The sequence below is a fragment of the Plasmodium gallinaceum genome (assembly GCF_900005855.1).
Source record: "Plasmodium gallinaceum strain 8A genome assembly, contig: PGAL8A_v1_10, whole genome shotgun sequence".
In the NCBI taxonomy this organism is placed as follows: Eukaryota; Apicomplexa; class Aconoidasida; order Haemosporida; family Plasmodiidae; genus Plasmodium; species Plasmodium gallinaceum.
In genome coordinates, this window is record NW_021628239.1 from 200,044 (window position 1) to 224,799 (window position 24,756).

A 24,756-nucleotide genomic window follows, 5' to 3' on the forward strand; every position below is an offset into this window, starting at 1 on the left:
GTTATTTTATTATATTTTTTTTTTTTTTTTTTTTTTTATCTTCAAATATAAATATTTTTATTTTTTTAATTTGTTTCTATAGGTCACTTTTATTTTAGAAGTGGAATTCCAGTTATAACACCACACATTGAACAAACAAATGAATTTGCTGATCATAATAATTACACTTATAATTTTAAAAATATTAAAAGAAAATATTTGAAAAAAGTTTATGATTCTTATAAACACAAAGTTGGTGGGACGGATGCATCAGTTCCGATTTTTTTTAAACATAAATGAAAAATTATGCAAATGTTTGTTTATGAATGAGAAAAAAATAATTAATAAAAATAATATATATATATATATATATTAATCAGAAAAAATTTATAGCTAAAAACAAAAAAAGAAAAACAAATAATTCGTAATGTAATATTTACAAATTATATAATTATAAAAAAATTTACAAATAATATAAAACAAAAGATTTAAAAAAAAAAAAAAATATATATATATATTCTGTCTTAAAATAATATATAATTTTATTTTTTTTTTTATTTTTTTCATATATATATATATAAACTAAAAAAGTTACTTCAACAAGATAAAAAAAAAAAAATATATAAATAATATTGATCTTTTAATTCTTTCATGTATTTATTGTATTTTTTTTTTTTTTTTTTTTTTTTTAATACTTCAGATAAAAAAAAAAAAAACATTATAAATGTACATAAAAAACGTATGATAATTTTTTTTTTTTGTTTATTATCTAATTAAGAAATCTGAATAAATTTCATGTAAATCTACTTCTAAAAATATATCATTGATATCATTTTCAATAGAATTTAACTCCTTTAGTAAAATAAGGGTTTCATCTTTAGGTTTTTTCATGGAATATTTATAAAAATTTAATTTTATTTTCCTTGATAAATATACTAATGATAATGCTACATTATTACAGGAATAAATAAAATTTTTTTTTTTTTTTTTTTTTTTTTTCTTATATAGTTCATTTATATCATAATTCATTAGGCAATTAACGTAATTCCATTTATCATTCGTTTTATTATAAATTTCGTCTGATGATATGGATTCCTCATTTTCATTGGTAGAAATAAAGTCATTTAAATTACTCATATTATTAGAGCTACTATTACTAATATAACTATTATCTGATGTATCATATGACATTTCGTTTAAGTCTTTTGAGAATCCATAAGAAAAATTACTTTTAATAGAATTCACAGATGAGCTACTTAAATTATTTTCAAAAGAAGAATATCCTGATAAATTGTTTTTTGTACTTAAAATATGCTCATTCAAATAATTATCAATGTAATACGTATTTTTCTTTAAATTACTACTTTCATCATTATAAAAATTCTGTGTTTTTTTTTTTTCTTCAAAAATTTCTATCGAATTTTCACTTTTTTCTTCAAAATTATTATTTACATTTGAATTTTTTTCATTTTTAGATTCACTACATGTTTTATTTTTTTTACAACTTAATGATGAATATAACTTTTCTATTATATCTAGAAACGCAATAAATTTTGTTTCTTCTGGTTTTGTTTTATTATGTATACTTTTTTTTAAGTTATATGATGAATTATGATTTTTTTGAAAATCGTCTTCTTGATTAGCATTAAGAAAAATATTGATTATATCGTTCGATTCGTTTTCATTAAAATTTTCATCTATTATTTCTTTATTATCTTGAAAAGTTTCATCATTTTTTTTTGTTTTTTCTTCACTACTATTACTCTGTATACTATTTGCATTAAAAATTTTCTCATTTTTATTAACACTCTTATGTTGTAAATCATCTTTCCTTTTATGACATTCTTCATTAACATTTTTTTCGTTTTTAAAAATGTCTTCTTGTAATCTCAAAGAATTTTCATTAATAGATGCAACACTACTAGTTTCCATATCACTTGGACTAAATATATCTATATTACTAGTAGAATTTAAATAATGACTAACTTGGTTATTTAAAGAATTATTCATATTATTATGCAAAAAAAAAGAATTTTTCTTAATATATATATCTTTAAAAAATATCCATGAGTAAAAATTTAGAAAATTAACATTTCTTTTAATTAAAATATTTATTATAATTAATAATGTTTTTAATAAGGAAAGAACATCCTTATTATTATAAGAATTAAAACCATATATATAATTATCTTCATCTTTATCATAATTTTTAAAATTTTCAAAAGCAATTTTATATTTAATCCTTTCTACATGATAAATTTGCAATATCAAAGATATAAAGGTAGGAATTATTATGTAAATTTCACTTTCATCATTCTTTATAATTATTACACATATTAAAATTAATATTTCTCTATATAATTTCAGATCTGAACAAAATTTTAAATATTCTGAAATATTTTCAGCTATTTTCGGTAAATGGCATAAATAAAAATTCCTACTTCCCGCCAATATAATTAATGATAATTTATTTATATAATTAATTCTTGAATTTATTATATTAAATTTCAATGAAAAGATACTAGTAGATGGTACTAATAATAGTTCATCAATATTAGTTTCATTTAATTTCTTAAAAATATTTGATAATGCTTTTATACATCTTATATCAATATTTGTTATATAGGAATATAAATCAAACGTAATTTTTTTTATATAATGTTTGCAGTTATAATTGTAATCAATTAATAAATTCATAATTAATAAAAATAAATATCTATAAAATATATTTTGAACACTATTATTATATATTAATGAAATATATTTACTAAAATTTTCATAAAATATATTTATTGATGATTCACATATATAACTTTTTGTACTATTATTTATAGAATGATAGAAACACATTAGTAAAAAGGATAAAGAATTAATTGCTGCTATTTCAGAATAATCATTTATGTTAAAATATTTTTCAATTAATTTTAAATTTTTTATATAAAAATATCTTACATTCATCTTTTTCTTAAAATAATTATTATTTATATAACAATTTTGAATTATATAATAAATACTAAAAGGCTGTACAAATTTTGGTAAAGGTGTCTGAATATTATAATTATTTTTGACATTTTTTGAATAAAAACTATATAAAGATATTTGTATTAGAATATATATTTGTTCTAATATTATTTTTTTCTGTAATTTATCGTTAAAAACATATATATGGTTTTTTTCTATTATAAATAAAATATATAAAAACCATAAACTACACATAATATTATGAGATGTTTGAGTTATTTTTTTAATGAAGGAAAATATGAAATCAATAAAATAATTTATGATTTTTTTTGTTAATGTGCATATATTTAAATATATATTAAATAAAAAATACATAAATTCATTTATGTTTATTTTTGACTTATTTTTCTCATAATAATTTAATAAATCATCCAATATTTTTATCAATATATCATCTTTAAATTCCTTAAATAACGTTAATGAAAAGGACAGTTTTTTTTTTTCCATAGATTCATCAGAATAATTCATTACAACCATACTTTTTTTAATTGAGTTTTTACTAAATTTGCTAATAAAATTCAATTTTTTCAATAATTTTTTTTCTTTTTTAAAATATTCCCTAACCTTTTCTTTTTTTACTTTTTTATCTCCTATAACATTTTCATTATGATCCATAAAGCTTTCTACTTCTATTTTTTCTTCTTCTTTAACTTTTTTTTTTTTCATTTTTTTATATAATTTTTTCTTTTGTTCATAAAAAGATTCTTCTGTTACTTCTTCTCGATTGTATTCATTTTTATTCTGAACATATTCTTTAAATATACAATATAAATTATCAATGAATAAAAAATCATTTCTAGTAATAAAATACAAAAGTTTATTTATAGAAATTACATTTTCTAAACATATTTTCATCAAATTTATTTTTTTATTTTTATTTAAATTTTCATTTTTTATATTATATTCATTCATTTTATTTTTATAATTACTTATAATAGAATTTTCACATTTATGTGAAAGTATAAAATTAGTCTCAATAGACTTCATTAAATTGTTTTTATCATTATTGACATTATAATGGGTATCTTTTAATATATCATTTTTTTCAATATTTGAATTAAAGTTTAATTTATTAATTGAATTATCTATATCATTATTTAAATCAGAATAGCCATTCTTATTATTACTTATACTATGAGTACTTTTTAAAATATTATCTTCTTTAGAGTCTTTCGTTATATTATTACTATTAGTATCATTATTGTCATATATATAGCTATTATAACTATTGTTACTATCATTATTAATGCAAATATCATTAGTATCATCTTTATTATAAATAGTATTATTACTATTGTTATTATCAAAATTATTATTAATAATATCATTATTATTATTACTGTTTTCACTATTTTCACTGTTATTATAATCATAATTTTTTTTATCATTATTATTACTATAAATAGTAATATTATTATTTTCATTAGAGTTATTTATTTCATTGTTATTATCATTATAGTTATTACTACTTACATCTTGACTATTATTATTAATACTGTTGCTATTATCATTATAGTTATTATTATTTATTTCTTTAATATCATTATTAATACTGTTGTTATTATCATCCTTGATGTTATTATTATTATTTGAGTTATTATCATTATTCATGTTATTATTATCATTATCATCATTGTAATTGTTATTACTATCATCATTAATGATATTATTATTAATTTCATTATTATTATTATTGTAGTAGTTACTTACATTATTATTATTATTAATTTTGTTATCATTATTATTATTATTATTATTACTGTTATAACTATTACTAAAATTATTTTTATTTTCATTTTTATTATAACCTTTGTTGTTATTATTATAAGTATTATTATCATTATTATAGTTATTATTATTTTTACAATATAATGTTATTCTTTTTTTTAGATATGCATACAAATTAAAAATAATTGAAAATAAATTTGATATATTTTTATGCTGCATATTTATAAATTTATCGTCAGTTTTTATTGAAAATATACTGCAAAAACTTGCTGTAGAAATTTTATTTTCACTTATACTATTTTCTATATCATCAATAGATATATTATAATAATCATTTTTATTTTCAAATTTGCTTTCATTTTTTATTTCATCTTTATATATTAGTTTAAATATTTCTAATAAAAAGTGACAAAACTTCATTATAAAAAATAAGTTTTTTTTTTTTTTTTGATCCTCTATTTTTATTATATATAACAAATCTAAAAAAAAAACTGTTAAATAATAATTTTTCACTTCTTTTTCTTCAATAATATTTTCAATCAAATAAAGAATAGTTTTTAAAACTTCCTTATATATAACTTGTTCATTTATATTAAATATAATTGTCATTGATTTTCTTAAAATACTAAAAATAAAAACATCATTTTTTATATTTTGGTTTTTTTTATTTCTCAATTCAAAATTATTTTTACTAATAGAAAGAAATTCTTCATAATTATTATATTTTGCTATTTTAAAATTACTTTCTTTTTCAATATTCTCATTAGCACAATATTTGTTATCTATGTTTTTTTTTTCATACAGAGGTAGTATGTATCTAATAAAATTTATTAGTTGTAATTGTAATATATAATATTTTTTTACAGTAAAATAATAGTATAAAAATAGTAAATGATGAATAGTTTGTCTATAATAAATGTTCAAAAATTTCATAAACTTATAATTTTTATTATTATTTAAATTAAAAATGTGATTTAGTAAGTTGATTATATCTCTTTTAAATTCTAATAACGCATTTTGCTTCAACGAGTTTTTTTCTTTTTGTATTATTTTATTAGAATTGTTATTAAGTTCGCTAATATTTTCATTTAAATACATAATTTTTAAAAACAAAATAAAAAATACATCTAAGTAATTTCTAAAAAAAAAAGAATTTATATTCCCTTCTGTACATATATAACAAATAATTATAGCTATGTTTTTTTCATAATTTGATAAATTTATTTTATCTCTTAAATCATATATTCTTTTACTAATTTTGTGTTTGTATAACCAAAGCATAAAATTCTCAATATTTAAAAAGAAAAAATTTATGTAATCAAATTTACATTTTAATTTCCTTAAATATTTTTCATAGTTATGAGAATTTTTTTTATCTTTATTAAAATTATTATTTTTATTATCCACATTAATATTTTCAATATTACTACTAATAGTATTGTAACATTTATTATTATTATTACTATTTCTATTATTATTTATGTTATCTTTATATTCAGTGTCACTATTAAATAAAATTTCTATCTGATTTATTAAATCAAACATACTGATGATTATATTATCAAATATATATGATAGATTATATTTGTTTGTTTTTAGATATTTTAATAGATAGTAATTAATTAAAGTATTTCTATTATATAGCTTAAAAATATCATGAGATAAATTATAAAAATTTGAGTGAATTATATGATATTCATCCGTTTTATTATTTATAATAAACTCTAGTATTACTTTTATATTTATAGTTAATTCATTAATATCTTTACATTTTAAACTCTTCTTCAAAAATTTTAAACAAAATGTATTATCACAAAAAATATATAAATAATTTATGTCAAAAAATAAATGAATAAATTTCTTATTCTTTTTTAATATTTTAATATAATTAAATATATTTTTTACAATTTTATTCGAATATGATAAAATATTTTCAACAAAAAATTTATTAAATAAAAGCTCTTCTTCAAAATTAAATATATTATTAGTTGTTTCTCCTGAATACTTCATTTGAATATTTTCATTCATATTTTTATTTTCACTCTTATCTTCAATAATATTTTCTTTTTCATTTATATCATTATTACAATTAATATTCACAGATGGCTGTTCATAATTAAAATCTAGTAAATCTTCTTTAATTTTATAATTATGAGCTAATGAATTATTGAAATTTATTCTTATTATTTGAATAAATAAAAAACACCAAAAATAAAATTTGTTTTTATCTTCACTTGTGCAATTTTTTAAAATATTTCTTAGAAAAAAAAACGAACTTTTGTTTACGTTCTCTTTTTCAATTAACAAATGATAATTGTAAAATAAATAAATAATATATTCATAATTATTTGTAAAAAAATATAATTCATTATTTTTAATAATTGAATCAATCAAATTTTTCTTTAATATACATTTATATTTCAATAATATATGTAATAATAATTCGTTATTTTCTACTTGTAAATTCTTACTAAAATTATTATGGATCAAATTATTTCTATCAAAAGAAGAGTATTCATTGAATATTATGTTATCAACTGCATTAATTTTACTATTTTCCTTAATTTCATATTCTTTCGCTCTCTTATTTTTTACTATAGGATCTACAATTCCCATATTTCTTAACCTTTCTTCTTTTTCACTATCTAATATATTTTCTTCTAAAATTTTATTATTTATTTGAATTTTTTTGATTTCATTCATTTTATTTTTCGCTTTTTCCTTACTATTTAATTCATATTTACTGAATGATATAAACTGCTTATTCAAATCATTTCCATGCTTAATGTTACTTTTTCTGTTTAAATATCTTTGAAATATTGGCTCTTTTATAAATAAAACAAAACATTTATGCATATAATAATTGTTATAATTTGTAACAAAAAAATAAAAATAAAACAAGGAACTATGTCTACCAGAAACTATATCATTGGAATATATAAAATATTTTTTATTTAAATCTTTTACATGATTATATTTTTTGATAATAATTATTATCTTATGATTTAAGTAATTTATTAATTTCAAAGTAGCAATATTAAATAAAAATATATAATATATATATACATATTTATTTATATGTTTTACAAATTCTACAAAAAAAGTCATTATATTTAATAAATTCATAAATTTTTTAATATATATATTTATATTATGATTAAATAAGGAATCATCTACTTTTAAAAAGTAAAATGTATGTAAAAATATATTTACGATATTTTCATAGCTTATTAAATTCAAACTTAACATATTTTTTAAAAAGTATAATATTGCTTTATCATTTCTATATTTGTAACAAAAATTAAGCAAATATAAAAAAACTTTTTCCATTAAATACTTATTAACTTCAATATAGTCTTTATTTTTAAATAAAATATATAAAACATCAGAAATATTACAATAATTATCATTGAATTTATTATTCAGAATATCTATTAATGTTTCATAAAATGTTTTGTAATTTTCATAGTTAATACTCTCTTTAAAATTCTTTTCATCATTATTTTCATATAGATATAAATATTTAAATATTCTTCTATTTAGACCTATATCTGATTTCTGTAATAAAAAAATAACATTTCTTGTTATTATTTTTTTACTAATATCACTAAATAAAACAATTTTTGATGGGTCATTTTCTTCACTATTCATCATATCATTTATTAATAATACATTTTCTGTATTGTTATTAAAATCACACTTTAAATTATATTCTTCTTTTTTTGAATCTCTCAAATCATTGGATAATACTTTTTCATCAGTAGTTATATAATCTTCATTTTTATTATTTATTTTGTCATTAGTAAGCATAATAATATTATTATTATCCTCTATATTTTCATTAATATCATATTTTTCTATATCATCTAACTTTGTAATTGTTTTGTATTTTTCACTATTATCATATTTTTCTACCAAATTAAAATTTTTGTATTTATTTTTATCCTCCTCGTAAATATGATTTCTTTCTCTATTATCTAAAGTTTCCAATTTTTTTTCATTCAATATATTCATTTTTTGTCTATAATCTGTTAAATCATTATTTATGCTATATTCAGAATCATTATATAAATTTTGATTACTATTTACATTCTTTTCATCATTAAAATTTTCATTATCTTCATTAATTTCATCTTTTTCTATGTTTTTTTGAGCATATTCATTATTCATTTGTTCATTTGGTAATTTATCTTTCTTAAAATAATTTTGATCTTGATTAGTATCGATAATTACATCATTAATGCTGTTTGAGAAATTTATCTTTTGAACATTACAGTCGTTGTTTTTCTTTTTATAACTTATTTTTTTTTTATTTTTATTACTTATTTGAGATAAGGGAAAATTATTAATTAGCAAACTTAAAGTTAATCTTTGATTTAAAATGTTTTTATCATTTAAACAAAAAATAAGTGATGATAATACAAGATAATCTTTACAAGGTAAAAGCATTTTTATCCTTTCTTTTGATAGTAGAGATATTTGTGGGCTAAATGATGTTTGTAAAAAATTTAAAATATTTGTTCTTATTTCATTATGCCTTAATAATAATAACCATAAATTATTAAAAAATATTTTTTCTCCAATATAATTATTTATAGAATATATATATAGTAATATATTGTTGTCACTATCTACTACATTAAATAATGATAGTAATAAGGCATAAGCAAAAATATATACATTTTCTTTTAAATTTAAAATACTTTTGATATTTTTAAAATAAATAGTTTTTAAGTTAATGGTGCAATGTAGCATAAATTCAAATATTCCTGAACACAATATGTGAATATTATTTATGAGAAAATTTTTTTCTACTTTTTTAAAAATGGTTGAATATATTATTAATGCTTTTGAATGTACTCCTGAAGGTAAAAGTGGATTTAAGCATTGAGATAATCTTCTAAATAACAAAAATTTCGAAGAAAAATCAACAAATACTTCATATTTTTCTATGGTTAAATAAAGTTTTTGTAATATATTACTTAAATCTGCCCATTCTTGTACTTTTTCAAACAATAATAAAATATTAGTTATATCATTATTTATTTTCTTTTTTAATATTCTTTTAGCTTCGTCGCTTTTTTTTGCCATTTTTTATGGCTAACATACGATTGCTAATCATAAAAATAAGAAGGTATTAATAAAAAATTAAAATAATGTAACTTTTATATTGTCATAAAATTTTATAAAAAAAAGGTTAAAAAAATAAAAAAAAAAAAACAAATGTTTAATTTCGAAAAATATAAAAACAACATAAAAAAAAAAAAAAAAAGAAAAAAGTAAGAAAAAATAATAAAATTAAATTAAAATTATAAAAAATTAAATGAAAGATGATTAAGTTAAATATTAAGCAAAATAAATTAATAAAATAAGTGAAATATTTATATATACATAAATATAAAAAAAAAAAAAAAAAAAAAATGTATATTAAATATATATATATATGTATATATATTTTAATACATAAAAATCTTATTAAAGTTGAGAGAAATATGAGAAAAAAAAATAGAAAATTTTATAATTTTGAGCTTTTAAATTTATTAAAAAACGTATAAAAAAATTATTTATATACCAAAAAGAAAAGGAAAATTTATATATTTAAAATAAACCAAAAAAAAAAAAAAAAAAAAAAAAAAAAAAAAAAAAAAACAAATAAAAGAAAATTATTAGAAAGAAGAATTATCAAATATAAAAAATAGAAATTTATAAGTTAAATGATTTATTGTTTTAACTATTATTTAACACAAATACATGTGTTATTTTATTGTGGTAACCGTATATATTTTTTTTAACAGGATTTTTTATGAAGAAAATATAAAAAGGTTAAATGTTTTTCTTAAGGTAATTAAAATTTTTTTATAATATTATATATAATTTTTTAACTTAAAAGATTAACATAAACAATTAAAAATTAAAAGTATATGTAATTTTTTTTTTTTTTGAAAAAGGATTGTAAAGTTTTAACATAAATTTTAAAATGTAAAAAAAAAAAAATATATACATAGTATAACTCCTTATGATGTTGTGTATTTCTTTTTATAAATAACATATTTATCTCATTATAACATTTCATAACATTAATAATAAAATTGTTTCATTTGTATTATTTTTATATTTAAAAAAAAGGAAGTTATACTTTTTTTTATTATTTGTCATTTATATACATAAATATTATTCATGTGAATATATATATGTGGGGTATACGAATTTATTCATATGAAGGTATTTTTTTTTTTTTTTTTTTTTTTTTTTTTTTTTATAAAAAATTAAAACTTAACATTATGTTCTCATAAAGTAATTGAAATTTAAAGAACAAAATTTATACATTTTTTTAAAAATATTAATATAAGCCTATATAACTTTTATATATTATTTTTGTTGTATAAATTTATTATCAGTATTATCATGTTTATCAATATTTTTAAGATATAATATAACAGGACAATGATCAGAACCGTAAAAATTATTATGAAATACACTGTAACCATGTATTTCAACTTTTTCAATATTTTTAAGAAAATTTTTAGACACAATAAAGTGATCTATTCTCATTGCTTTATTACATAATTTACCTATGCGAAAGGGGCATCTCCATGTATATATATTTTCATTAATATTTAATTTATTTTTATTATCTTCTTTGTTACTTTTTAAATTTTGAAAGTATCTATAAGAATCCACTAAATCTCCTGAACTCAAAATTTTTTTAAAATTTTTTCTTTCAAAATCAGTACAGCCTGGTTGCCCAATAAATTCTTTTGGTACATCATTTTTTTTCATCCTTCGGAACTCAGCAGGATGAGATAAATCGATATCTTCTGGTGCAATATTTAAATCACCAGTCCATATTAAAGGTTTTTTATTTTTTAAAGAAGCAACAAATTTTTCTAATTCTTCATCAAATAATCTTCTTCTTTCAAACTTTGTATAATCAAATCCATTATTGGGTGTATATGTTGATAACAAAAAGAAATCTGAAAATTCGACTAAAATTACTCTTCCTTCATCATGATGTATATTTGAATCTAAATTAAAAGATAAATTATATCGGACTGATTTTAATTGGATTGTTTTTTTTATTAATACTAGCTGTCCACTATATTTTATATTTGCTAAACTAAAATAAGCATTGTAATTTTTAAAATCATTTTTCAAAATAGTATCCATAATTTGAAAGTCAACAAGACTTTTTTGATCTGTGTTTTTAACTTTACTTCTATCCCTCATAACATTATCATTATTATTTTTGCAATCAGATAAATTTAATGCTGGTAATCGTACTTCTTGAAAACATAAAATATCAGCATTTATTTTATTAAAAAAATTCATAAATTCTTTCCATTTTTCTTTATTTTTATATCGTACTGTTATACTATTCATATTCCATGTTACTATAATTTGTACTTTATTTATATGACAATCTTTTGAATTGTTTTCTTCAGAGAAAGTTTTAATTATATTTTTTGTATCAATTAAATTTATTTTACTAATATTTTCTGTAACATCTAAATGTTCTTTTCTTTTATCTTGAATATCTTTAAAATTTTCTTTTTCTATGATTTTTGTATAACTTATGTCAGTTTTATTAATAGTGTCTATATGTGAACCCTTACTTTTAATATCATCATTTAAATTTTGATCTGTTTCTTTTATTTTTGAAGAAAAATAATGATTAATATTATTTTGATTTAAATTCTCTCTGTTTATTTTTGGAATTAACTTGGTTTTTTTTTTAATTACATAAGACTCATTTTCATTAATACAATTATATCTCTTCTTATCTGTATTTTGGTTAGACATTTTACTTTTACTATAATTATTTGAAATATTTAAGAGAAATTGTTTCTGATAAATTTTATAAATGTAGTCAATTTTTTTATAAAATACAATTAATTTCAGATTATTAATTTTCATTAATGGATTATCATTTTTTTTAGTAAATAAAACCATTCAATAAATACATTATTATATAATGTTGTGAATATTTTTATATCTTTTTAATGATATAATATATTAAAAGATTGAAAAATAGTTTTTCTAGAATTTTAAAAACTAATAATAATAAAAATAAAAAAAAAAAAAAAACAAATTTAAAAAAAGATACAACTTGTATAAAAATAAAAAAAAATATGATACTTGGACTTTATAATATTCATAAAATATTTCTTATTCTTACCTAATATTTTTTTTTATACTTCTTTTTCTTTAAGGAATTTTTTAAAATAAATATTTTATAATATTAATAAATAATAAAATTAAAAAATTATTTGAAAAAAATAATAATTTAATAAAAATAAAATATAAACTATTCGTATTTTCTTATTTTTATAAACTCATTAAAGAAGAGAATATAAATTAGGTGTATTAAGTATAATTTATTATTTATTATACATAATTTTTTATTTGCACTTTATAAAGTTAATTAAAGTCAATAATTTATATTTTTACCTTCTTTTGGAAATCTGAAAATTTTTATAAAAGCTTGTAATTATGTTTAGTCATAACTCAATATATTAAAAAATAATTAAAATTTTAATTATCATAAAGAATTTTCTTTTCTTTTCTTTTCTTTTTTTTTTTTTTTTTTAAATATATATGATATATATTAAAATGTACGTGAATAAAAAAAAGAAAAAAAAATTCATATTATTTTTTAATAAAAGTATACATATATATATATGTATATATTTTTTAAAAAAGTAAAAAAATTTTGTTATTATTACTAATATTTTAAAAACTTTATAACTTATTTAAAATAGTGGTTAATTACATAACATAGTTTATCCTTAACAAAACATTAAGTAAAATTTTTAGTAAGTATTAAAATAACTTTTTTTTTTAGAAATTATCACTTTTTAAAAGACAGTAAAAATTACAATTTTAATGAAATTCACACAGAAAAATTTGAATGAAGTTATTAAAAATTATAATAAAATTAAGGTAATTATTTTAAATCATTACAATAAATAATATAACAATTTCTTCTTCTATTAATGATATTATTAGTAGAATTTATTAAAAAATTTGTCTTTTACACAAACATAAGTTATGTTGGTTATTTAAGAAAGAAAATTTATAATGGTTACAAAAAAAAAAAATAATTATTATTAGTAAATTATTATTTTTTTCTAAAAAAAAAAAAAAAAAAAAAAAAAAATGGCTTTAAAGATAAAATTATTCATATTGGTGGATAATATCAAATTATTTCATTAATATTAATTTGTCTGTATAAAATAATAAAATAAAAATAAAAGAAATTTTCTTTTTCTAGATATTTATATATTTTCCTTATTTTATTAAAAATAATTTTAAAAAATTTTAGCATAACTTTAATGTTGCAATAATGTTTTAGGTTGTATTTAATAAAAGAATAAAATTTCTTTTCTATTTATTTTGTTTAGTAACATTTATAATTATACTTAATATTGTATCTGTATATTTATTTTTTTATTTTTATAAAACATTAATTTTATAATGTATTGAATTCATAAAATATATCAAAAAATAAGATGAAATTAAAAGTCCTACAAATAATGTTTAAGTGAAAAAAATATGTTTTTTAAATTAAAATAAACATACACCAGAATTTTCAAAAAATACATGTATTGTTTTAAGCAACTTATATAATATATATTACTTATTCTTAAATATAAAGGAATACTACTATTCTCCTTAAGTATTAGTTAGAATGTTTATGAATAGTTAAAAAAGGAAAATTATAATGTATGGTTGTCATTATTTTAGAAGTTATTTTTGTAATTATATTTTGATACTATTTATTTTTCTGTCTTTTTTTTTAATATATTTATATAATATATAAAAATATAATCTCTTTTTTTTCATATATTTTTAATTTTATAAGAATATTTAAAATAATTTAAAATTTTTTACTACTTTTTTTTTTTTTTTATGTAATTAGGTATATATATATATATTTTTAATTAAAAATTTTTCTCAAGTAAATAATAAAATTAAAAAAAAAAAAAAAAAAAAATGAAAATATAGTAACATATAATTCCAAATTTACTAATGCATATTTAGGTTTCATTAGTTAAATCTATTAAATTTTTTGATTGAATAATTATAATATGTAAAATTTTTCTTAAATATAAAAATGTTTTTATTTAATAAATGGTATATTATTTAAGAAAAAAAAAAAAAAAAAAAAAAAAAATTAATATTATATATTTTATATAATTGAAAATTTCCATTTCAAAAAATATTATTCCATTATTTAAAACCTAAAAAACATTTTTGAATATAAATGAATATAAATTTAAAATAAAAAAGAAAAAATAATGAAAAAATATATGGAAAGTATAGTAACACATTTTATTATAAAAATTAAAATCTTTTTTTATATTTATCTATATGGTTATTACATTTAATTTTTTTATTTTTTTATTTTTATATAATTAATAATGCGGATACATTTCTCCCTCATTTGGTTGTGGTAGTCTTTTATTTGCACTTGATAACATTTCTTGTCTTAAAGAAATTAAAATTGTTTCTATAGTGTAATTACGATTCCAATTTTTTAATATAGGTAAATTATTTTTAATAACCTGCAAAATAAAAAAAAAAATAAATTAAAAAATGTTCATATATATATGTGTTTTTTTTTTTTTTTTTGATAACTTCTTTTTACAATATTATGTAGAATAATGTTTTTTTTTAAAAAAAATATTAGAAATTTATTAATATTTATAATATATGAAAAGTTAAATAATTCAAAAAATGTATAATTATAAATTATTTAAGTATATAACCCTTCCGTTGTTATCTACACATGTCATTTCAATTTTTGTATCAAATTTCACGGTTGGTGGTGCATCAGGATAATTATCATCACAAAAAATAGTTAAAGAGTAAATTCTATTTTCAAATACAGTTCCAGGTTGTCCAAAAATGGTACATGACCAATTTGAAAGTGTTATATCATCAGCATTTTCTAAACCAAATGATACACCCTCACTTACATTTCCTTTTTGTCCTCTTTCTAATTCATCTAATAAACGAAAACTTCTTGGAACAATTACCTAAATAATATATATATATATAAAATAAATAAATAATTTTAAAATAATCAAAAAAAAAAAAAAATATATATTATATTATATTATATTTTTATTAATCTTTTCTCTTTTTCTTTTTTTTAATATTGATCATTAAGAACTTATTAAAAAAGATACTTAATACATATATATATATAAGTACTCATTTATATATGTTAATATATTCTAATGTTTATAATCCTTAATTATTTCTTATTTTAAAAAATTATAATTAAGCATATAACATTTTTAAAAAAAAAAAAAAAAAGAATAATAAAATAACTTTTAATTTTTGTATACTAATTTTATTAATTTTTTGTGTGTTTACCTCACTCATATTTTTATATACGAAAGTTATTTTTGAGTATAAAAAGATAAGTACCAATAAGTACAAAATTAAAGGACTTCTTTTATATAAAAAAAATTAAGCAATTTTGGGAAACAAACAAATTATAATAAAAAATATATTTTTTTTTATCCCATCTAAAGAGTAATATATTTTTTTAAATTTAATTATTGTATAAGAATTTTTTTAGTTGTAATTTATTAAAAAAATTCAATTTTTTTTTTTTTTTTTTTTTTTTTTTTTTAAATAAATCCAATAAATAATAAATTTTATTATTTTTTATATCTTTTTTGATTTCCAAAAAAAAAAAAAAAAAAAAAAAAAATATAGAAAATACTATTTTAATAACTGTAAATATTACTTATATTAATAAATATAATGAGAAATAATTCTTTCTTACTTTAACTATGTTAAACTTTATCAAGTTTATTAACTTTTTTTTTTTTTTTTTTTATGTAAATAATAAACCATAGATTTTATTAATTGTAGAATAAGATGTAAAAAGTGGAAAAAAAAACTTAAGAGATATGTGAAATAATTAAATGAAGTTTTTTTTTTAAAGAGTTATTTTTTACATACTAATTATTATGCTTGATTAAATATGAATAATACACATCAATCATTTGTTATATTATTTTTTACATATTGTATGTTATATATTTTATGTTCCTTTTTCTTTCCTTTTTTTTTTTTTTTTGTTTTATCTTTGCATACTTTTATTTTAACAAATACAAAAGTTTATCATTTGTACTGAAATGTAGTAAAAAAAATATCAATTTAATTGTACTAAAGATATTATTCTCATTTTAAAGTTTTAAAATTACATCATTTCTTTTTTAATTTAATTATTATATTGTTATAAATCAATAAATCCTTATTCTATTTTAATTTTTTTTTTTTTTTTTTTTTTTATAAATTTGTAGATTCATATATAAAATATACTTAGGTGTAAATAAAATAAAAAAAAAAAAAAGTTAATAATCATAAACCTATATTTAAAATAAAGGAGATTGATACAAAAGATAAAATAAATTGTTAAAAGAAATTATTATTATATTTAATAAATGATAACAAAAATAATATATTATCCTTTTCTTTATTACTAATTTTTATAAAATATCTTATATAAATATATAAGAAAAATTATTACATTATTTACATATAATTAATTCATATGTAAAAAAAAGACTCATAATTACAAGTAATTTTTCTTCCATTACATTTGTTTTATTAATAGTAACAAGAAAATAGACTTATATAATATTATTATATAAATATTTTTAAAAAGGGTTATTCTTATAATTTTATTATATAAGGTTAATAAATGTGTTGAGGAAAAATATAATTATTCTTATTATAAACTCCAATTATTAAATAAGTTGTCTACATTGATTTTTTAACTTAAAAATATTTCACTTCCTTATTTCTCTTTAATATATTTTTCATTTTTTTCAATATAAATTTTTTTTTTGTAATCACAATGCATATTTAAGTATTTAATAATTTTTTTTTTATTCTTTTAAATATATTAACTTATATATTTTTTTAGATGTAATAAGGTTTTTTTTTTTTTTTTTTTTTTTTTTTTTATCATTATTAATGAAATACAAAAATTTTATCATAAAAAAAAAAAAAGAAGAAAACAATAAATTAAAAATGGATTCATAAATTAATGCACCTCCTTTATATTAATATTCACCTAAATAAGCGTTAAAAAAAAAAAAAAAAATATAAATGAAATTAAGAAATGACAATAATATGGGAATAAAAGTAGTAATTATATTATTTCAATTTACTCATTTAATGGTAATAAGAATAAAATAAAATTATTTTATTTTAATTTATATAATTATTTAAGTATTTATTTATTTTTCTAATGTTTTATTTTCTAATGTATATGTGGAGAATTTTCAATTAAAATATATATAAAAAAATCGTGTCTAATAAAAAATTAAAACGTATGACGATATTTTTTTAAAAATTATAATTATAATTAAACACTTATTTTATTATTATTATTATTCTTACTATTACATAGGGATTTCTATAAATTAAGAATTTTTTTTCTTTTCTTTTTTTTACATAATATTTAAAAAAATAATTTAAAGAGTAAAAAAAACAAAAAATAAACGAAATAAGTAAAAAAAAAGAGAAAAATATGAGAATATTTATTAATAATGTAAACACATATAGTGGTAGTTGTTTATGCGAAACATTCGATGAAATAGGAAAAAAAAAAACTGAAATATATGGAACTCTTTCAGAAAATGAGAAAGAAGAAAATTCTATAATATATATTTATGACAATGTAAAAAAAATAATATCAAAAATACCTAAAGACAATATAATCAAAAATATTTTAAAATGTGATCTGATTATTTATGATTTACATAATACTAATATAGAAGAAATAGAATATATTATAAGAAAATTAAAATATGAAAAATTAAATAAAAAAGTTACTTTTATTTTGATTTCCTCTATAATGACATGGAATAAAACAAAAAGAAAATTTATAAAAAAAAAAATTGAAGAAATAAAAAATAATAGCGGAAATAATGAAGAATTAATAGAAAATAAAAATCTTGAAAATAAAAATTCATTATATGAAAAAAATAACACAAATGATGAAGACAATGAATCAAAATATATATGTATTCCACAAGTATTTAGTGAGTCGGATTATTTCAAAAGAATGTCATCTAATTACTTTGAAGAGTATAAAAGTGTTGAAACTCTTATACTATCTTTAAATTCTATTAAAAATTTAAATACATATGTAGTAGCATCAGGATTATTATATGGAAATGGTGAAAATATATTTTTTTCTATCTTTAAAAATGCTTGGTTAAGTAAAGATAATCATATTATCGATAAAGGAAATAATTACATTCCTGTAATTCATATAAAAGGTTTATGTGAATATATAAAAGAATTATATTTAAGTGAATCAACAAAAAAGTATTTAATAGCTGTTGATAATGAATTTATTACACAAAAAAAGCTTATAGAAACTGTAGCAAATCATATTTCAGGTAATAATAATTTTATAAATGTTCCATCTAATGATTGTTTATTTTTAGAGAATGCTGAATATTTATGTGTTAATTTAAGATTTTCATGCACAAATTTTTATTATAATAATGAAAAAAAAAAGAAAAATTCCAAAAAAAAAAAAAGAAGCAGTTCTAATGATGATGAAAATAATAAAAGTGAGACGGATGAAATAAAAGAAAATGAGGATGATGAAGAAAAAGAAGATGAAGATGAAGAGGAAGATGATGAAGAAAAAGAAGATGAAGAAGAAGAAGAAGATGAAGAAAAAGAAGATCAAGAAGAAGAAGAAGATGAAGAAAAAGAAGATGAAGAAGAAGAAGAAGATGAGGAGAAGAAGAAAAAGGAAAAGAAGAAGAAAAAGAAGAAGAAGAAGAAGGAGGAGGATGAAGACGAAGAGGAAGAAGAGGAGGAAGATGAAGAGGAAGAAAAGGAAGAAGATGATGAAGAAGATGAAGAAGAAGAAGAAGATGAAGAAAAAGGAGAAAAAGACAAGGAAGATGAAGATGAAGATGAAGAAGAGGAAGAAAAAAAAAAGGAAGAAAAAAATAATCATATACGTAAAAAAAAAAAAAAAAAATATTTAATTAAATTTCACTGTTCTGATGGTTTTTCAAAAAATATTTCTATTCTATCTAGAGAATTTTGTGAACACAGAAATCTCAAAGTTTTAAAAATTTTAATTTTGGGTCCCCCTGGAAGCGGAAAATCATTTATAGCTAAAAAAATATGTGAACATTATAATTTAACACTATGTTCAACTAACTCATTGATTGATGAATATAAAAATAATAATTATAGTTTTCCTGATTATTATAAAAAATACTTAAATGAACTAGAAAATGAAAAAAAAAAAAATGTTAAAAAAATAAAGTTAAAATTAGATGATCTTTCGTCTATTTTTTATAAAAAGTTAGAAAATAATGAATGCAAATTTAGAGGATTCGTTTTAGACTTTTTCCCTAGAAACTATGATGAAGCAAAATATTTTTTTGAAAATTATTGTACAAATGATGAACAAATAAAAAAAATTACTGGAAGCAATATAAATCTGAATAAAGAAAATCACAAATATAAGAAAGAAAAAAAAAAGAAAAATAAAAATAGTGAAAATGAAAAAGATGAAGAAGAAAATGAAGAAATGGAAAAAAATGATGAAGTTGAAGATGAAGAGAAAGAAGAAGAAGAAACGGAAGAAGAAGAGGAAGAGGAAGAAGAAACGGAAGGAGAAGCGGAAGAAGATGAAACAGATGAAAAAAAAGATGAAGACGAGGAAGTTAAAGATGAAGAAAAAGGTGAAGAGTCATATGAAGATGAAACAAAAGAAGAAAACGAAAGTAATAAAAGCGAAATAAGTACTAATAAGTCAAATAACAATAATTCTCTTTCTAATTCTGATGATTCTTTAAAAAAAAATGGCACTAATAGAGATACAATAATATCAAAAAAAAAGAAAAAAAAAGAAAAGGTTATTAAATACACAAATAATTTGATAATGCCTGAATTTATCGTTATATTAAAGGCTAAAGAAGAATTATGTAGAAAAAGAATGATGAACTTACCTGAAGAGGAAATCATAAAAGGACACAATGATGAAAATGGATTTGAAAGGAGATTCAAAAAATATACAAATGAAAATTGTAGAAATGATTATTTTGAAAATGATGAAAAAAAAACTATTGAAGATTATTTTATAGAAAAAGAGATAGAAGTGTTTAATGTAAATATAAGTGAAGATTCATTGTTAGAAGATATTTTAACAAACATTTTTATTTATATTGAAAAAAATAAAAAATTTTATAATTTTTTGCCATCAACAGATGAAATTTTGAAAAAAAAATTAGAACAAAGAGAATTATACTTGGTAGATGAAAAAGAAAGTGTAAAAAAAATTGAAGGAGATATAGTAATTAATGAAATGAATAGAAATGAGGAATTGATAAAAGCAGAAAAAAAAAGACAGCAATTATTACTTGAACACCAACAAAAGTATATTCATAATCAATCGGTTCCTTTGAGGTTTTATTTAATTAAAAACATTTTACCAATATTAACTGATGCATTAATATATATTTGTAAAACAAAACCTAAGAATCCATGCTTACATATTGCAGAATATTTATTAAAAAATGCGCATAAATATAATGTTGATGAACAAGATTTAGATGTTATAGAAGAAACTGAAAAAGTAAAAATAGAAGAAGAATTAAAAGAAAAAAATATATAAAGGAAACCATCATGAATTATTTTTTAATTTTTATTACATTTTTATTTTTCATTTCCATAAAATTCTTATATCAGCAATTTTATTTTATTTATATTTCATTTTAATCACATTTTTATTAACTTTCTTTTTATTTTTAATTCATAAATTATTTATCTTTAATAATATATATAAATATATATATATATATAATTATATTTACAATAATTTTTTCCAAAGTTAATTAGGAAGATTTTTTTTAATTTTTTAAATCTTAATAAACATATTATTTTAAAATTAAGTATAGTTTAATAAAAAAAAAAAAAAAAAAAAGAGGACAAATAATTTTTTTTTATATATTTTTTTTTATATATTTTTATTTTATTTGAATATTTGATTTAATATATAAAACGCAAATTTGAAAAAAAATAAATAATACGTGAACTATACAAGCTAAAATATTAACACTTTGTCTAGTAATATGAAACAATAAAAAAAAAAAATTAGAAAAAATTTGCATTTGTCTATTTGTAAAAAAGTCATATACAAATACACTATATAAAGAAATTAATCCACCAGAAATAAAAAAGATACTATTGTCTATATAAAATATTTTTCTTTTTTTAAAGAAATAATCATTAGAGTCTAATAGTTGTTTTTGTAAAAATATATTTTTTTTTTTTCCTTCCATTTTCGAAGATAAAAATTCATTGTTTTTTTCTCCATAATGATCACTAAAACTTTTTTCATTTCTTTTTTTACACTCTAATTTATTAATATTTTTATATGGTAAAATCCCCTTAATCTTTAATATCATATTTTTTAAAATTTTATTACTATATATGTTCATTGTTGTTTTATATTATTTTCAGTTTCCATTTTTTTTTATAATTTTTTTTCTTTTTTTTAGTTTTCTTAAAAATATTTATGTAAATATATAAATTTATAAATTATTTTATTATTTAAAGAAAAAAAGCAATATATGCAATTAAAGGTAATAAAAAAGTTATATTAGAAATAAATAATTTTTCTTAAAATAAATATAAGTTTATTTTATAAATTATTATGAGTATATAAACGGTTTTTTATATTTTCCCTATATTTTTTAAACTTTAATTCTTTTTGATTTTTTTTTTTTTTTTTTTTCTTTTATTTGATTTCACATATTTCATTTATTTGAGTTTTACATTGATAGCTTTGTGCATTAAAATTTTAGAAATATACCTTTCTATACTTATAATTTTTAAAAAAAACTATTATATATATGATTATAAATGTTAAATAATTAATCTCAGAATATATTTATAAACATAAAAAAAAAAAAAAAAATGAAAAAGAAAAAAAAAAAAATGGTTAAATATATATAAACAAATATAGTAAGAACAAAAATTATTAATGTGCTAATTTTTATTCATAATAATATAATTATACATATTTTAAAAAAAGGAAAAATTCACATTTTTATTAAAATAAATAAGTAAACGTAAAAAAGAGTGCATTTGAATATATACATATATATATATACATATTATATATATATATTATATATATAAAATAAATACAAAAAGCTTTTTAACAAAATATTTTCATATCAATAAATATCCATTAATATTAAAAAATTATTAAGTACATAATTATTAGTTGGTAAAAAAGAGAAACAATAAAAAAAAATATCATTTAAATAACTTTATATTAATACCAATGTTTATTTTTCACTTGTTTTTTTGCATCATAAAACATCTTATATAAAATTAAATTTGTTAATGCAAATGGCCATATCCACCACCATAGATAAGAAGAAAATTTAGCCCACCATCTAGCCATAGCCATATGCCAAAATGGATACATAATTTTTTGTTGAAAAGGAGATATGGTTTGTTGAATATAACCACCATATGCTGTATGTCTATTTTTCCATGTCATTTCTGCTTCAGGTGGTATTGGATACTTTCCTAATGGTTTTTGCTCAAATTTGGGTGTTGCTTTTTTAACTACATTATCTCTAATTATATTTCTTTGATAACATATGTAATTTTTCTTAAATCTTATTATTTTATTTTTTATATTATAAAAATTTTGTTCCTTCAATATTGTTATAGCCATTATTAATTCAATAAAAAGATTTTAAAAAATTTTAAAACATATATAAATATATATATATTATAGGAATTAAACTCATTTAAGGATTAGAATATTATTTTTCATTATATATTTCTCTTAAAAAAATATTAATTTTTTTTTATTTATTTTTTTTATTCATAATAAAAATCACATCGAATATGTTTTATAAAAAGAAAAAAATAATTTTTTTTTTTTTTTTTTTTTTTTTTTTTTGGATTTTATGAACATAAAATTTCATAGAAAAAATAAAAAAATAAATATACGAATATTACATTAAATATGCACGTTTATGATAGTTATGCATTTATAAATTTAAAAAATTTTGTTAAAATTAAAACTAAAAAAAAAAAAATAAATAAAATAAAAGGAGAAAATAAAGTAAGAACCTTCTATATATATATATATGTTCTTTTATAATTTTTATTTCATATGTAATTTTTAATTAAAATTCCTTTAGAATAATAAATTTTTTATATATTTTTATGAAATTTTTTTTAATATAAATTATTAAAATCTAGCACACAACAAAAAAAAAAAAATTGAAAAATTGTTAAGATACATATTTTTACTATTTTCTCTTTTTAATTAAATTTTATAAATGTTTATGTTTTTGAATTCGCGTGTATTATAGAAAAACTTAAAAAAAGTTTGAACAAAGTTTATATGAACACATGCTCAAATAGGCATATAAAAAAAATTTACATATATAATGGATAATAAATACAAAAATAATCGGCGAATAATAAAAATTTTAAAAAAATAAAATTTATAATTTTTTTTTTTTTTCATATATTTAACAAAATCTCTTAATAAAATAATATAAAAATAAAATTAGAAATATATGGAAATACTAATATTATTCAAGAAAAATGATAGAAAATTAAGATAATTGTATAAAAAAATAAAACAGAATAATATATTTTATTGATATTCTTTTATCATTACTAGAAAAAATTAAAATATTTATTTTTTACTAAAGATTATTTAAACTTATGTTGTTAAAAACAATTTTATTTTTTATATTTTGACAAAATTTATATTTCTTTTTTTTTTTTATTTTTTCAAAAATTTAAAATATTTTTTCTTTTATTAAGGTGGAAAACAAATAGTATGAAATTTTCAAAAAATTTCTAAAAATAAAAATATATTCAAAAATATTTTTTCCTTTATATTAACAGATGTATATATAATGCCATAGGGAAATATATATTTTTATTATTACATGGGGTAATAACACAAATCTACTAAAA

General features: G+C 16.6%; 7 protein-coding genes across 7 annotated transcripts in view; 2 read left to right on the forward strand and 5 right to left on the reverse strand.

The window, feature by feature from the left end:
• Nucleotides 1-279, forward strand: part of PGAL8A_00004700 (conserved Plasmodium protein, unknown function) — a gene marked incomplete at both ends in the record, with an annotated part of 1,607 nt that extends 1,328 nt beyond the window's left edge. Inside the window, one exon of the mRNA XM_028671441.1 lies at nt 82-279. Within this exon, the coding sequence (XP_028528093.1) occupies nt 82-279 (198 nt within the window). The remainder of the gene's footprint in view (nt 1-81) is intronic.
• Nucleotides 280-744: 465 nt separating this feature from the next.
• PGAL8A_00004800 (conserved Plasmodium protein, unknown function) lies at nt 745-9,819 on the reverse strand (the record flags this gene model as incomplete). The annotated part of the gene is made up of 1 exon (XM_028671442.1): nt 745-9,819. One exon carries the CDS (start codon nt 9,817-9,819, stop codon nt 745-747), a length of 9,075 nt encoding a protein of 3,024 aa, XP_028528094.1.
• Nucleotides 9,820-11,097: 1,278 nt separating this feature from the next.
• PGAL8A_00004900 (AP endonuclease (DNA-[apurinic or apyrimidinic site] lyase), putative) lies at nt 11,098-12,678 on the reverse strand (the record flags this gene model as incomplete). Its single annotated transcript, XM_028671443.1, has 1 exon — nt 11,098-12,678. The coding sequence occupies one exon, from the start codon at nt 12,676-12,678 to the stop codon at nt 11,098-11,100; it is 1,581 nt and encodes a 526-aa protein (XP_028528095.1).
• Nucleotides 12,679-15,143: 2,465 nt separating this feature from the next.
• Nucleotides 15,144-16,119, reverse strand: PGAL8A_00005000 (ubiquitin-conjugating enzyme E2, putative; the record flags this gene model as incomplete). Its single annotated transcript, XM_028671445.1, has 3 exons — nt 15,144-15,293; nt 15,498-15,767; nt 16,111-16,119. 3 exons carry the CDS (start codon nt 16,117-16,119, stop codon nt 15,144-15,146), a joined length of 429 nt encoding a protein of 142 aa, XP_028528096.1.
• A 2,167-nt stretch (nt 16,120-18,286) lies between these two features.
• On the forward strand, nt 18,287-21,409 carry PGAL8A_00005100 (P-loop containing nucleoside triphosphate hydrolase, putative; the record flags this gene model as incomplete). The annotated part of the gene is made up of 1 exon (XM_028671446.1): nt 18,287-21,409. One exon carries the CDS (start codon nt 18,287-18,289, stop codon nt 21,407-21,409), a length of 3,123 nt encoding a protein of 1,040 aa, XP_028528097.1.
• A 352-nt stretch (nt 21,410-21,761) lies between these two features.
• Nucleotides 21,762-22,235, reverse strand: PGAL8A_00005200 (conserved Plasmodium protein, unknown function; the record flags this gene model as incomplete). Its single annotated transcript, XM_028671447.1, has 1 exon — nt 21,762-22,235. The coding sequence occupies one exon, from the start codon at nt 22,233-22,235 to the stop codon at nt 21,762-21,764; it is 474 nt and encodes a 157-aa protein (XP_028528098.1).
• Nucleotides 22,236-23,077: 842 nt separating this feature from the next.
• On the reverse strand, nt 23,078-23,488 carry PGAL8A_00005300 (conserved Plasmodium protein, unknown function; the record flags this gene model as incomplete). The annotated part of the gene is made up of 1 exon (XM_028671448.1): nt 23,078-23,488. One exon carries the CDS (start codon nt 23,486-23,488, stop codon nt 23,078-23,080), a length of 411 nt encoding a protein of 136 aa, XP_028528099.1.
• Nucleotides 23,489-24,756: the final 1,268 nt, after the last annotated feature.